Source organism: Scomber scombrus, chromosome 6, assembly GCF_963691925.1.
Source record: "Scomber scombrus chromosome 6, fScoSco1.1, whole genome shotgun sequence".
NCBI lineage: Eukaryota > Metazoa > Chordata > Actinopteri > Scombriformes > Scombridae > Scomber > Scomber scombrus.
In genome coordinates, this window is record NC_084975.1 from 31,004,273 (window position 1) to 31,020,727 (window position 16,455).

At 42.6% G+C, this 16,455-nt stretch overlaps 1 protein-coding gene across 1 annotated transcript in view; it reads right to left on the bottom strand.

Moving 5' to 3' along the window:
• Positions 1–16,455, bottom strand: part of zfpm1 (zinc finger protein, FOG family member 1) — a 107,655-nt gene that overhangs the window by 39,208 nt on the left and 51,992 nt on the right. Inside the window, exon 3 of the mRNA XM_062420759.1 lies at positions 12,586–12,723. Within this exon, the coding sequence (XP_062276743.1) occupies positions 12,586–12,723 (138 nt within the window). The remainder of the gene's footprint in view (positions 1–12,585; positions 12,724–16,455) is intronic.

Consider the following 16,455-nt stretch of genomic DNA (forward strand, 5'->3'; position numbering starts at 1 on the left):
ATTAATTGTACGGTATGTGACTCCGATAATTAATTCAATCATTAATTCATGTCTGCTTTAACAACTCCTTCTGGCTCCCGCGAAAAAGGACGTTTCAATCAGGCCGGTATCGGCAGCGCCGGGCCGGGGAGAGGGAGACGTAGGGAAAAGTTAAAGAGTGATAGACTTGCTCGACACACTCAGGGTCATTTAGAGGTTCAACAATTAAAACAGACAAGACCAAGAAGAGAGCAGCGAGTGAAGCGAACAAACAGAGGGAACATGAGAGCGGCTGTAAAACACAGAGATTCTCTTTTTTTCCCCTGTCTTTGTAGTCAGTGTTCATATCTAGACAGAGTACACAAATACTGTTGGAGTAAAGCATCGGGCTGTTTAATGGTGACCGCTGAAGGGTAGAGGAAGCTTTGACTTGGAAACTGAGAGGATTCGAGGATTTGTTTTTTTAAAATGATTATTTCTATTCAGACCTCCACCATATATCTGGGTTTATATTCCCTGCTGCTAGATTCAATAAGATGGAACAAAGAGTGGCCCACTGCTCTGGATATGTGAAGGAATTCATTTCCAAACACGACCGACTTCATCTAAAAATAATACAATTGAACAATACGTATAAAATATAAGATTCATGGATATTTTCTCCTTTTATCAAACTGCTGTAACCTAAATGTCTCTCTACTGGTCACACTGTTATGTTGGCCTAAATTAGAAACCTAAGTTAGATTCAAGGTTCAAAGGAGAGAAGTGTGTGTGTGTGGGGAAAAAAATACAAGCGAGGCTGTGAGCGGTTGATCTCGTAGCCGAAAGGGCATTAACACATTTGATGAACTAATTTGAGTTTTTCTACCAGCGCTTTACAGTAGCACACAAAGTCCTCTCAGACTGGGCCAACAAGTGATTCTTGTCTAATAAGGGAAGGAAACTGGTGAGGCCAAGATACTGTAGAGGGCAGAAAGAGAACGAGAGACAGAGCACGATAAGACCGATATGGTGAAGATGGGGAAAATGAGCTGAAAGCAGGAGACATGCCCCCCCCCCCCTTCCTCCCATACGTCTATTCTTACAGGGTGTGAGCATCCTCTCAAGGGCAAAGAAAATGAGCAAAAATTGAGCTTTTGTTGGTTGTCATTGCTAAAAAAAAAAAGGGGTCAGTGTAAGGTTAGGACTAGACTTGAACTAGGATTACAGCTTTAATAATTTTAAATTCCATACTATAAATATAAATAGTCAAATAAGATGACAGTAAAATGCACAGAACAAGCTGTATGTTTTATGGTAAAGGAGGCAAAACAGACAAGAAGGGAGATAGTGAGACCTTCGGCTTCATGCCAGTGTCACGTGTTCATGTGCAAAGGTGGGGCTGAATAAAAATACAGACCTGGGTAGAGATCATGAGCCTCATTACAATTTACCAGAACTTTATCTGTCAGAATTTCAGCCAACGACTGAGCTCCATCAGCCTCCATACAAACTAATATTTACCTGCAGCTGATCACAGGATTCTGAGAGATACTCAATCAGCTTCGAACATGAAACATGCCCAGTTCTCCCTTATTATCTCATTTTATTTAGCGGGTCATTTAACTAATTCTACACTGTATGAAGGCAGTGATAAACTGTGTTTCATTAAGGCAGCAAAATACGTGTTATATTATTCAGTAGGGCTGCTTCAAATCAAAAGCATTGTTGGGGAGAAATGAGAAATGAAACAACCACTTTATAACATTGAACATATCTAATCGGTTTAATACTTAAAGGTAAAGTATACAAATACTGCTCACTAGACCGTATAGCTGTAATATGTTTGTTTAATGGTAAGCCTTCATGGGAATTATATATATATATATACACACCACCTCACTTGGTGCAATCTTCCACTCCCATATTTTCTCACACCGTTGCTATGTTGACGACATCCAGCTCTTCCTATCGTTCCCGCCACCTCACAATCTCAACCTCAGATCTCGTCGTGCCTCGCCGATCCTCGGCATGGATGAAGAAACGCCACCTTCAGCTTAACCTCTTTAAGACTGAGCTCCCTGTCATCCCAGCTGGTCCCTACACCAACGGATCGATATCCAGCTCAAATCAACCCAACTCATGCCCACAGAGTCTGCCCCAAACTTGGGTGTCATGATTGATGACCAACTAACCGTGGCCTCGATTGCTCGGTCGTGTCAATTTGCCCTGAACATCATCAAGAGGATTAGACCCCGCCTGTCTGAGCATGTAGCACAACTCCTGGTACTGGCTCTCATAATATCACGCATTGATTACTGCGACTCCATACTGGCAGGACTCCACGCATGTACGTTCAAACTTCTCCATATGGTCCAGAACGAGGCAGCACGTATGGCCTACCTGAACTCCCTCATTCAGGTCATACATCACTCATCACACTCTGCCTATGAAAGGTCCCTGGTACCACCACCACAACAGGGCCCTAAGATGCTAGCCAGACTCTTCTGTTCTGTACTTCCCCAGGGTGGTAAGGAGCTACTAAACTCCACTTGATCCGCAGAGTCCCTCTGGATCTTTTTGGAAAATGCTAAAGACCCAACTCTTTAATGAAAACCCCTGAACCTGATGGACTTAGCCTGTTGGCTTAGCTTCATGGCATTGGCTTGCATTGATCTCTCCTGACTAGATCCTTGCTTGTGTTGTATTAACTCTCATGTGTAGGTAGCTTTGGATAATAGCATCTACCAAATGAAATTGTAAAATTGTGATATTGTCACATATACAGGATGTTGTGCGGTGGTTGCAGGAGAAGCCAGGAATCTGGCAGGCTGGTAATCAGAGTGCCAGTGTCCTGTCCCGCCCACCAGCACCAGGTCTGCCATGTGCTCACACACTGGGCTGATAGCAGCCGGACAGCATGGAGAAATGTCCCTTTAGATTAGAGCCTTGCGCCTATCAATCATTGGGGATGGAGGAGGGGAGTGACACATCACAGACAGGATGGAGAGATGTGTGACAGTGTGTGAGTCAGTCAGAATATGTGGTGGAGATCAGGAGTGAGGGAGATGGAGTCAGAGGGCAACGCTGACGTTGAGTGCTCCTCATGAGCTCCTGCTACTAAGGTTAAAAGTTATAACACAGCTTTTCTCCTGGTTGTTACTGCTGAAAAAAATGACCCTGAGTTGTTTTAGGTTCAGACATACATACACATAACATCTTATTTTATGGACATATATGTTTTGGAATAATCGTGGATATATTATGTACTTTTTGTGCTTTGTTATTGTTATGATATCACGAAGAAGAGCTCATCACAACAACCCTATCCAAGATATGCTACTTGTTTAAATGTGATGCCCTCATTAGAAGACAGACAACTAAAGTAAGTAGTTTGAATAACAGCTGCAGTTAAGTTCCCAATGGGACAGAAGGCTACTGTATTATGAAGGATTGTATAATAAATTAATATATTTACATGCCTTTTTAAAAATATCTAGTGAGGTTTAGAGGTGCTGATTGGTGGAATTTGTTGCACTTGGACAGAGCCAGGCTAGCCGTTTCCCCTAAATTCTAGACTTAATGCTAAGATAAACTAAGCTTAGCTAACCACATGCTAGCTGTAACTTCATATATAGCCTATGACCCACATACAACACTGTTTCTGTACTGTTTTGATGGTGGGAAAAAAAACAGGCCTCCACAAAGTCCCTTCAAACTGCAGACTACTTCAAAGGTGTCTGAAACCTCACTGACAAGACAAGCCCTCTGGACACACGACAACCAATCATCATCCCCACAGCGGTTTGATTGATGGGTGGAATTGACAGGGAAGCTCGCAGGGACACCCTCCTCCTGAGAGACGTGGGAGTCTGCTGGCTGGAGATATGGAGGAAGGTTACAGAAAGAGACAGAAAAGTGAGAGTACGGTACGAGATGGATGGATGCGGGTCGGCTAGGCTCTGCTTGGAGCTCACGGTTGATATGTAACATTGTATTATGATTGTATATGTGGCAAAGAGGGGTTAGATGTGGCCAGTATTGCCCATTTGGTACTGTTATCCAAATGTTAGCTGTTGGGCAGTTGTTCTCCACTGTTTGTTACTGTCCCTCCAATGCAGCTCAGCAAGGAAACAGCGTCTATAAAAGCACCAAGCCTGTAGCTCCATATTAGCTTCAGCTGGAAATAAGGATGTATTTTTGGATTGAACATTTACAGCTATCGATATCTCATTCTCTGTGCATGTGCTGAATGTCAACGTCTCTTTGAAACGTTCTTCTATTTTGTAAAAGTGTGTGATATTATTTCCATGTGTATGACTCATTGCATCTGGCCCCTTTCTATGACAGCAGGATTGTCGCCACACCCCTATGTGTGCTCATCTGAGATATAATTAGTCTGATTAAAGCAAACTGAACCCTTGAGCCAAACTTATTAGGGTGAAAACCAAGGCGAACTGTAAAATCAACCCCTATACTACCACAATTTGTGCCCAAACTATTTTTACTGTAGAGGCAGAGTGGAGGTAAACGCTCCAGCAACAACTTTATTGTTAGACCAACACATTTCAGCTTGCAGCCTTCATCAGGGCATTTTTTGTCCAAATAAGTTTCATCATAAAACACGCTGTAAACAGCCTTTACATGTTGTTTGCATTTGAACGCTGCAAGCAGAAAAGCGTCGGTCTAACTGTCTTTACTGACATTTGGAGTACAATTTTGATATTTCACCTCTAAATAACGTGGATCATCTGGATAAACAGCTGTCTGATCGTCTGGCGTTGTTGTAGCGATCTTACCGCAACCCCAGATTTCAGTCATTACTTTGGTGTGTGTAATGTGATTATAACGGATTTTTCAAAATGGCCAAAATTCTGAAAATAAAACTCTTTTTCATACTGAAATGATCCTTCAAGAGAGAGCTATGAAAAGTGTTGAAATGACACCGGCCTCAGTCCCGTGCTGTTTTGAGTACCTTTGCTCACAGAGCCAACATGATGGCCTCGCTGTCATTTCTTCATATGCTATCTCCCTCATCTTTCTATATCTTAACCTTACCCACTTCCCACTTCACCTCTAATTTCACTATCTGAATTGCGGCTCTTAAAAAAATCTCTCTCACCTCTCATCTCTCGCTCTCATTGATCCTTAAACCTTCACACCTCTTTCACCCTTCATTAGTTATCTCTGCACTGCAAACTCAATATTCTTTATTCCAAGCCGCCGCCTCTTCTTTCACACACACACGTTCTTCTCACCTGTCCCTTTACTCTCCCCCCCCCCCAACCCCCCTTTTTTCCCTCCACCTTCGCCTGCCTCTCTTCCTCACTACACTTGTCGCTAACAAGTTCGCCCTCTCTTTTCTCTTTTCTTTTATCTTTGTCGCTCTAACCAAAGTTCACCCCCTTTGACCCTGGCTAAGTCTGGAGATGACATCTGGTCTCAGCGCTAGGAGTTAACTGTCTATGCTCCTGGTCAAGCAGATAACAGATAACTCGCATTAATTGCAACACACACACACACACACACACACACACACACACACACACACACACACACACACACACACACACACACACACACACACACACACACACACACACAGATATCTAAACTTAAATGCTGCAAATGCGTCAGGAAAACAGAAACTATCAAAAAAAAAGGGTTGATTCTGAAATTTCTGATAAATATGGTATTAAAAGTGTGTGTTTGTTTGCCAAGAGAAGAAGAAATACTGTTGTCCTTGATGTTTGTTTCAGCGGGAGGAAAAACAGGCCATATTAGCTTCAGGAGTTTGTGGATTTATATGAATATCGCAACAATGAAACAAGGGAACCGTCAGCAGTGCAGAAAAGTGGAATCCTTTACACAAACATCTTATCCTTCAAACGCTGCACTCAGCCATCCGTGACTAGATGGAGAGAAACAAAGCTCTTATCACATGTGGACAAAGTGATGAGGGTGCACCTTGTGCTGCTTGTGGTGATTTCAAAAAAAAAGAAAAAAAAAGAAAAGGGGGGTGGGGGTGGGCGGTGGGTGAAGTTGCCGTGCACAGTATGCAAATGTAACGCCGCCAACGTCTTCCTTTCCTCACCCCAAATAAATGAGACTCTCAGCGGTGATAATTACGCATTATAATTAACTACTGTATGATAACCCAACACCCACCCACTACACACACACACACACTAACACACACACGCACACACACTGCCTGGTAAATAATAATAACCATTATTACGGCTGCCATTATAATGCTTTATTGGAGGTAATTTAAATGACTCTGTCGGGGAGGATAAGGAGAACAGAGTGCTGGGCAAGCAGGAAAACACTCGCCTCGCTCGGCTGGCTTCACGGAGCTCCTGGGGGGGAGACGAGGTGTCTGTGGCTGTGATTGGACAGCCCAAAGAGGGACTTTTTTGCCATCCATGTCTCACACACACACACACACACACACACACACACCAGGAGGAAAGAGCTAAGCTACAAGATGCTCCACTACTACCTATGTACTTTTGACAGCGACATTTACACCTTTTTAAATGCAATTTTAAGAAAAGGCAAAAAAAATGTAACTTATATTTTCCAGAAGTCCAGAAACCACATATGCAGCTTACATATCAGCTCCATAAACTGAACCAACAGTTTGTCTGCTTTTCTTTGTCTTGAGTTATGTATCTTTAGATTTTGGATCTGAATACCTGGCGCTTTGACAAACCATGACGGTCAATTTTCTCTATTTTCTGACATTTGATACATCAAATGTCTATTCAATGAAAAAAGAGAATAATCAGCACATTATTGAGTGATGATAAAAATTTAAATAAAGGAATTGTCCGCTGCGGCTCTCTGAAATGTTTAATCATTCGGCAAAATGGTCATAAATGAAACCTGACAACAGGGAAGCAACACCGAACAGAACTGTGAGCTCAAATATATTTTAAGTATTAAACAAGACTACTAATTATTTACTGTAAATTCATACTTTTTATTATAAAAATAGTTGCAGATAAATGTGTTGATTCATTGACTCTAAAAGCCCAATCACTTTCACACGGATCTCAGCATGATGGTGGAGTATGAGCCCCTTTTACAGGATGATGCATGTAACCCTGAGGTCCTGTCATAATGCTGTCAAGATGATGATGCCCTCACTCTTCTGTCTATCATTTAGCATCCCAATCAGCAGCTCTAAACACTAAAGAGCTGTAGACATGAAGGCTGTCCTTGAAGACAGCTCCTGTATATCATTAGATTAAAATCCATATTCATCAACTGCTGGGTGTTGCAAATATTTTTTTCCATGGCTTTTAAATTGTAATGGATATAAAACATATTTGCTGTTTAGTTACAGCTTCTCTTCGGCCACTGACAATGGATTTATAAGAGAGAATGTGTGGGGACCGCCAGGCAGCCAGCTAGCAAATGACAAGGGATTACTGTGACACCCATTTGCATATCAAGAATTTTAAGCAGCGAGGGAGAAAATATCGAACCCTCCAGCCTGCAAGGTCATTCAAAAGATAGTTTCTTTCTTCTTTTTTTTTTTTTTCTTCTCCTCATAATTTATTTTGCATATCATGCAGTATGGACACACTGTAGATTAAAAAAGACGGCTTTAGCATATCATGCCATCCCTGATAGGGAGCAGCTCCCACCTAGACTTCTCCTAGACTCGGTGCCACCACCACACCCTCATCAAACTGACTGGACACACACACACACACACACACACACACACACACACACATAGATAGATAAAGAGAGAGAGGGAGAGAAAAGAGAGAGAGTTGATTGTTTTAAGACCAAGTACACATCGGAGAAAATAAACTGAAAATTGCTGAAGCCTCTAATCCATTCCAAGTTTATCATCTCTTTAATTTTAATGTTTTTTTTTTTCTTCATATCAATGGAAGCCACAAAGCCAACATTTTGATAGCCGCTGTTGGCAGAAAATGGTTAAAAAAAAAAAAAAAAGAAAAGGAAGAAAAAAACAAAACAGGAGAAATACAACAAAAGCGCCGCCTCGACTATCATCTATGACTAAGGAATTTATTCAGATTGACATATAAACAACTCATTACAAACTGAGGAGAACGATGTCAAATGTGTCGATTGAAAAAAAAACTGTTGTCCGGTAATGAATTGTATTATCTTGAAGCAGGAAGAAAAGCGCTGAGCTGAGAGGATGAATTAAAAACTGTTGTGTTGTTGTTTTCTCTGTTGTATGTTAATATCAGCCCGTCTGAACAGTCATAATGAACGCCACAAAGAATTATTTGAATAAATTATTTGAATAAATTAAGAGATTATCATCATAAGCTTAGAACAGAAAGGGACATTTTCCTATCTAGGAATTATTGTATTTCAAACTAAATGAAATCAGGGTTTTGTTTTGTGGTGTTTTTTTTTTTACCTTTGAAATGTTTAATTTATGCATTTATAATATAGTCTGTCAGGTCAACTTTAGGACCTCAGCACCCAGAAACGTGACGACTGGAGAGTGGACGAATAGAGCTGGATGGAAAGAGGTGAAGACTGACTGTCTGCACTGGTGAAGCGCAAGGGGGGGGGGGGGGGGGGGGGAAGACATGGTAAAGGAAGGAAAGAGGAATATATGCAGACAAGGTGTAGAAGAAAGAAGATTAGATTTGGGACCTTCTCTCTGTTTACCTGACGTTGTCTCCACTTAGATTGTCTACAGTCTTACAGGGAAACTCTGAGTATGTCACACACGGAAAAAAATGTCTGTAAAAGGGTGAAAGGAAGGAAAAGATACATCCATCGTAAGTCAGTGAAGCCAAGGCTACATCAGAGTCTATAAATCTACTAAAATGATGCTCAATTAGTTTGACATGCAGTTGAGCATTAAGCTGGACAGGCTCTTTATATTTCTTTATTAATCATGTACACTGTGTTAACTCATTCTAGACATTTGAATCTTTCTGCAAGGTACTCACACTATATAGAGCTCACACTGACTGTAAACATATTGGGTTGTGTCTAGAGACAATTTCAATAAAGGTTATTCAAGCAGAATCAAGCTCACACAACCTTCAAACAATGTGACATACGTGTTGTTGCTGTGTGTAATTCCAATATTAATGCAAAACAAGGAGCTGCAGAGGGCTGGAAGATGCAGATAGTATGTATATATATATATTCAGTTAAGACTACAGCAGCCACTACATGTACATGTGACTAATCTGATCTTGACCAAAATCATCATCTCCACCTAAGAAAATCATCAACAACCAGTCCAAAATAAGTCTGAAGAGACCCAGTCTTCTCTTGTCTTCTTCTTCTTTACTTTTCTGTTTTCTAAAAGATGAAAAAAGAACTGCTCACACAAGCAAAGAAAAGATTCTTCAAGCACTCTTTCACATTTCACACCATTTTGCCCAAGAGTGCCAGAAAATATGTATATATCAAAACTCCCCCAAAGCTGCTGATACTTAATATTTATTTTTAACATTGATTATTCTGGTGATCATCAATTTTAATGATGGTTCCAGAAAGATTGGAAAACAGAGAACAATGAGGAGTTCCCAGAGCCCAAACTAACTGGCTTAAGTAACAGTTCAGATTGTAAAATTTGAGATGATAAAAGTAGCAAATCCTCACACCTAAAAATCTGGAACAGGCAAATACATCCAGTCATACAGGCACCAGGTCAACCAGCTAGCTAACTGAGCACTGATACTCCCCGACCCTTCTGAGTTTGTCTGTTTTCAGTGATGTAAGGATGGAAGTTGCAGATTTAAACGTCATATACAGAAAAGAAAGAAACATAAAACAAAAAAAAAACCAAATTCAACCAATCAGAACCTGGAATAAAAACTAAGCTAAGTATAAAAAAGCACATGAAACAAACAAGGTGATAATATGTAAAGGTTGTAGTGACACTACAAACCTTCAAACTGAACTCCGCCCCCTCCCTTAAGATTAAAAGCCAGGAAAATTCTGGTCCCGGGAGCGAGTGTCTAAAATCAACAACAGTGAGAAACGAGTGGAATGCCAACAGTCCTAGAGGAGATAAAACCTGTTATTTCCATACTTTCTCTCTCATCTGTTTATGGGAAAACGTCTGATACATGGAGAACGTTTTGTATGAACAAGAGCACATTAGCTGCTGCCGTCCCCAGTTGTGACGCGCCGGACGGGGCGCGGGGTGGGGGTGGGGGTGGGGGGGAGGAAATTAAAAAAAGAAAAGAAAGAAGGAGAAACAATGAAAAAGATGGAGGAGAGAAAAAGAGAGGTTGTTGGAGGAGGGAGGAGGTAGGGTTGTTAGTGGGGTTGTTAGCGGTGATGGAGAGACCAGAGGAGGGAGGAGGAGAAGGTGGATGGATGGAAGGAAGGGAAGGGAAGGGAGGGAGGAAGGGGGGAGGTGGAAGAAGAGGGAGAGGGAGAAGGGGGGTGAAGGGAGGGGGGGGGTTGACGATAAGAGAAAAATTCAGACCGGTCAAAAGTTTCCTTTTGCCAACAATCGTGCTCCTGATAAAGACAGCGCCTGCTCCGGAGCTGATAGAGGGGCTATCTCTCTCCCTTACTCTCTCTCCCCCCCCTCCTCCTCCTCCTCCTCTTCGCTCACCCGCCAGTTAGTTTGTGAGGAGGAGAGGAAGAGGAAAAAAAAAAAAAAGAGAGAGAGAGTCAGTGAGGGTCCCTATCAGTGCAGCATCATGGTGCTACCATCAACCAGCCACCGCGCGGCAATTAATATCGCTCCAATTACTGTTAAAGGGACAAGGCTGGGACAGGACGATAATGAACACATCCTCTCTCTCTTCCCCACCAGAGGAATTAAAAAAAAATGCACGTGCGCGCTCACGTGAACGCACGCGCGCCTCGCACCGCGGTCGACGCACGTGCACGGACGCACATGAAACGTGCGCAGCTTGAAAAGGAAATAATGGCGAGATAGTGCGGTAATCTTCTTGCATTGTTTAACTCATTGAAGACAACAGACAGAGAGAAATAAATAACCAAACAAACCTCGATAAGAGAGGAAATAAATAATAAAATTATGGCGATTTACTTGTTATCTCCTCTTAGCCGCCTCTGTGTGTTTATGTGTATGTGTTGTTGGGGGTTTTTTTCTTTCTTTTTTTTGTTACGAGTTGAATAAATTTCCTCCCCAGCCTCTGTCACATTCATGTCTTCTCCTTACAGGGGGAGGACAACACGACGGATCCTGAAAAGACATTTGGAAGAAGAGGCTACAACACAGAAGAATCTCTCTCTCTCTCTCTCTCACACACACACACATACACACACTGCATACAGAGCTGCTAGGGTCCCCTTCAGAGCACGTTACAGTAAGAGCTGAGATGATGTTGGAGTACAGACGGCACTGAATTTACATCAAACACCACCATCCTGTGTCTTCTGACTAGTGATGTTGAGTATGAGTGTGGGGAGGTTGGGGGGGTGTGGGGGCGTATCAAGAGAGCTGTAATTGTCATGAACTAATATATATATATATCTATATTTGAGTGTTGAGTTTTCTAGAGTACTAATGTTTTTGAGTGGCGACAGTGTTGAGACCAGTATATTAAAGATACCCCCCCCCCCCACCACCCTCTCCAGGATATGAGTGAGTGTTGGTGTTTGAGCAGCTGGTTGTGCAATGGCTTCTTTCTCACATTTCCACAGCTGACTGACAGCCCTTTCCTCCACACGTCTACTTCCTCCTAGATCCTCAGGTGGGGCTGTTCAAAAGTCGAGGTTGAAATCTCATTTCTACAGACTAGCTTTGTGTGATGTAGTTTGTTTATTGTTACTGTCTTTTATTTCAGTTTATTTTTACTTTATCCTACTGGTAAGGTGTGTATCTTCTTTTTTTCTTTTTTTTTTTTAAACAAAACATTACTCAAGCAGAAGGAAATTGTACATTTGTTGGGGACTATTTTCAGCAGCGGAAGCATCCACATTTGGTGCTCTAGTGAGTATTTGTGGCTCACTCATGTGTTTTTATCTGTTTATTGGACAACAGTGGAGCTCCATGGCACAGAGGAATAAGATACAACAAACAGCACTAAATAGATCAATTCATTGTGGGGGGTTTTTTGGTCTTTACAGGCTTGTTGACAATAACAAATATAGAATATTATCAGAGTTCTCCTTTCAGATGAAATGAGTTTAACAAAGCGAGAAGCTAATTTGAAGAAAATCTATAAAAGCTTGAACAAGATAAAATAAAACACTAACAGCTCTGATCAAAGAAGCCTCTCATGTACGTACTGTGTTCTGTCTTCAGCTCCCTCAAGTATGAAAACAACACAGGAATAAACTTGGAGTTGACAAAGTATCGCAGTAGATGAAAAATGACAAGTCGGGTGTAGTTTCGGTCGTAGGATATAAAACATTCTAACATGAGTTGAATGTAAATCAAACATTGGTGAATCGTTGAGTTTAAAATTGAACCTTTTTACAAACGTTTTCACCAGAATATTTGTGCAGTGTCTCATGATGATCACGAAAATAACACTTTCAATATGAATATCACACATGTCATTTTATTGTGAAAGTTCAGTTTCCATTAGTTTGACACTGAACTTAAATACCTGATCACTCATGACCCGTTTACTGTGTGTGTGTTTGTGTGTGTGTGTGTGTGTTCGTACTAACCTGGACCCCTCCACTGTAACACATCCTCCTCTTCCTCCCCGTCCTCTTCCTCCTCCCCACCGCTGTGTGTCGGCCCTTGCTCCTCTCCGTCCTCGTCTTCTTCGTTGGGGCCTCCTCTAAAGTCCTGCGTCCTGGGCTCTGGATACAAAACACACACAACACACACAATCACGTTTACAGTCATCCTGACAGCTTCGATTTTAAACTTCGGCCTTGGACCCTTCACGTCGGTGTGTGTCTAAATGTGTGTGTGTGTGTGTGTGTGTGTGTGCGCGCACGTGTGTGTGTGTGTGTGTGTGTGTGTGTGTGTGTGTGTCTGTTCCCGTCTGTTGATCAAAGGCGGCGAAAATGACTCGCCGAGCTGTGTAACACAACACCTCGCCACGCAGAGATGGACCCTTTGATTCTGACTGCAACTCTGGAGAATCAAAGACTCATCAGAGACACTCTCTCTCTCTCTTTCTCTCTTTCTGTTTTTGCTCCCCCCACCTTTTCTTCTGCTACTTTCTCATTCTGTCATTCTCTCTCTCCCCCCTATGCTGACTGTAGGGAGGTCTCATGACTCTATCTGTGCATCTCCTCCTCTTGGCCTGTCACCTTTAGTAGCGACTGAGGCTGCCTGTGTTCCTGTAATCAGCATTGATATCCCCGCCATTGATCAAGCTGATTAGCCTCCTGCTCGCTGATCAAAGAGATCTCCGTGTGTGTGTGTGTGTGTGTGTGTGTGTGTGTGTGTGTGTGTGTGTGTCTGCACGTGGCAGGACCTGTGTGTGTGTGTGTGTGTGTGTGTCTGCACGTGGCAGAACCTGTGTGTGCGTGTGTGTGTGTGTGTGTCTGCATGTGGCAGGACCTGTGTGTGTGTGTGTTTGTGTTTGTGTGTGTCTGCATGTGGCAGGACCTGTGTGTGTGTGTGTGTGTGTGTGTGTGTGTGTGTGTGTGTGTGTGTGTGTGTGTGTGTGTGTGTGTGTGTGTGTGTGTGTGTGTCTGCATGTGGCAGGACCTGTGTGTGTGTGTGTGTGTGTGTGTTTGTGTGTGTGTCTGCATGTGGCAGGACCTGTGTGTGTGTGTGTTTGTGTGTGTGTCTGCACGTGGCAGAACCTGTGTATGTGTGTGTGTGTGTGTGTGTGTGTGTGTGTGTGTGTGTGTGTGTGTGTGTGTGTGTGTGTGTGTGTTTGTGCTTCAATCCTGTGTATATGATGCATTTATACCTGCATGTATATGATAACGTGAACCCTGAACTTTGCCTGCGCTGCAGTTATCAGCGGGTTCATCGCAGCGTCATGTCCCTCCCCATTAGCAGGAGTGATTAGTTAGATTAGATTAATAGTTACATCACAGCACCTCAGGCTATCTGAGCTCAAGATCGCTCTCTTCTTGTTCTCTCAGTCTTGCATCATCATCAACAGGCCAAGGGTTAGGATGACTCAAAAGCTGACTGCACAGAGCCGGATCACAAACATCTCTCTTATTAATCTCACTAATAATGGAATAAGTCACCTTACTTATCATTAAACTCTTTTTCTTTAAGGAAGGGATTTCAGCTGAGGGTGAAGGCAACTTTTTAAGAATCTCATAGGCTGCTCCTAATAAAAATGACTTTTCCTTCTTGTTGCAAGTGAATTATTTGTTGGTCTTGTGTAGGCTAACAAGTTAAAAGTACTGTTTGGATCATAAAATGAGGTGCATCCACTAAACACACTGTATATTAGGCGACTAATGTCTTCACTTTAATGGCTTTATGGTGAGAGTCAGTGGGACTGATAGACATCATACTAAATATGAGCCAATATCATACAAGATATCACTCATGCAAGAAGCTCTCAGTGCAGATAGGTTAGTCTTAAATGTATGTACGAGTGATTCAAGATACTTACTGGCATCTATCAATGATCTCCTGTTTCACTTTCTGAGTGAGTTACAAACTAAATGTGTGGTTTTCAGCATCTAGTTTTGTGTCAAAGTGGTGCCTCTTAGATAGATGTAAAAATGACTATGAATATGACATCTGTCAGCTACAGTGGTAAATTAGTATGATTCTGTCTCAAAAAACCCAACTGACTGCTTGCTATGAAGTATTATTGAGTAATGGTTATGCAGGGAGTGGTGAATGAATGAATGGAGGTGTGGTTAGAGAAAAAGGAACTGTGGTGCTACAGTATCACACACCACATCTGTACCAACATCACTTTACTTTGATAGTGTTGATATGTGTTTTGTTTATATTAAACATGCAAAATATGTAGCTGCCTAAAACTAATAGATCCATATGATACTTTAATATTTAACCAGGCTAACAAAGCAAGTTTACTGCAGGTGATGGGTTTTTTTTTTAGCACTACATTTTTTTTATTTATTTATGGAAGGGTGGGGCGGGAATGGTGGTGGGGGAGATAAATAGATAGTCTTTGTACATTGATGAAAAATGTATCTACAGATGAACATACAGACAGTTTAGAAATGAGTCATTTCTGTGTGAGATGAAAAAAGTAAAGTATGATATTATGTTGTTGTAGAAAATATGAATGATACCTGCTGTGAGAATGCAGAGTGTTAGAAAGAGTCATTATCTTTACAACACCCTCAATTCTAAATAAGATAAATTCACTTCCCCTCTACCTCCTAACTTCTACCCTCCTCCTCACGCCCCCCCCCCCCCCCCCCCCCCCCCCCCCCCCCCCCGCCCCAAATCCCGCCCCCGTCTTCAGCCTCCACCCCGATAACACCTCGCCTGTCTGCACAAAGGCCGTGTTTACCCTTGCATTCCCGCTCCGATAAACAGCGATAGCGGCCCCCGATCGATACCGGCCATAAACGGCCTCGGCGTTACCACGTGACGCCCTCACACTCTGCTGTTATTAATGTAACAGCTGAGAGATTGGATCTGCATCGTCAAATAAATCAAAACACACACACACACACACACACACACACACACAGAGGGAGAAGCACACATACACACACACATACACACACACCATCCATCTTCACATCACGTCCACCTTTCAACCTCCTCCTCCACACGCAAACACTCATATGTGGCGACATACTGTACACACACTAAAGCAAGCAAACCCACACACACACACACACACACACACCTCCCCCCCTGCCTAAACAGTGCCATTATTTTCAGCTATAAATCACATTGAATGGCACATTGATTTTATCCTGCAGGGGCTGAAGCGAGGGAGGGGAGCTGGAGACACAGTTATTGCGTTTAATATTATCAATATTATCTCCCATATCATCTCAGACAGGGAGGCAGGTATCAGGAGGAGTCGACAGACACTTTTCTGCCAAACTCCCCTCCTCCTCCTCCTCCTCCTCCTCCCACCTCCTTCTCTCTTCTCTTTCCTCCCCCCACCCGTATAAGCGAGACAGTCTCCATCAATCTGATAAGCTGAACTTCCCCTGTCACACCTGCAGGGCAAAGTCACCCAACAATCTCTCCTCCAAACTTCTACAAGCCCTCTTCTATACGTTTACCGTCTCGCCTCTTTCTCAGTTAGATTCTGCGTCTTGTGTTTTACATGTGTTGCTCATACAGTCTCTGTGTTTATCCAATGATCGTCTTCCACCCAGTGTGCACCGGCAGTGTTGAGAAGGCTCAAAACGTCAGTGGCAGCTGTGTTGGTCGGTCGGTGTCCATGCTGGATCTGATCAGCGGCAGCGCCGAGCGGAGTTTAGTGAATCTAATTGGCCACAGCATCTAAATCTGAAGTAAGAGCGTAAAAAAAATAGAGCAGTTGGCGGTGGTGGCGGGAGGGCAGGAGGGTGTGGCGTGGCACGTAACACGGATCCTCGGGAGGATTAGAGCCCAGGACGCTGTGGTTATGTAGCATGTGCATTTTGTATCATTTGTATTTAGAT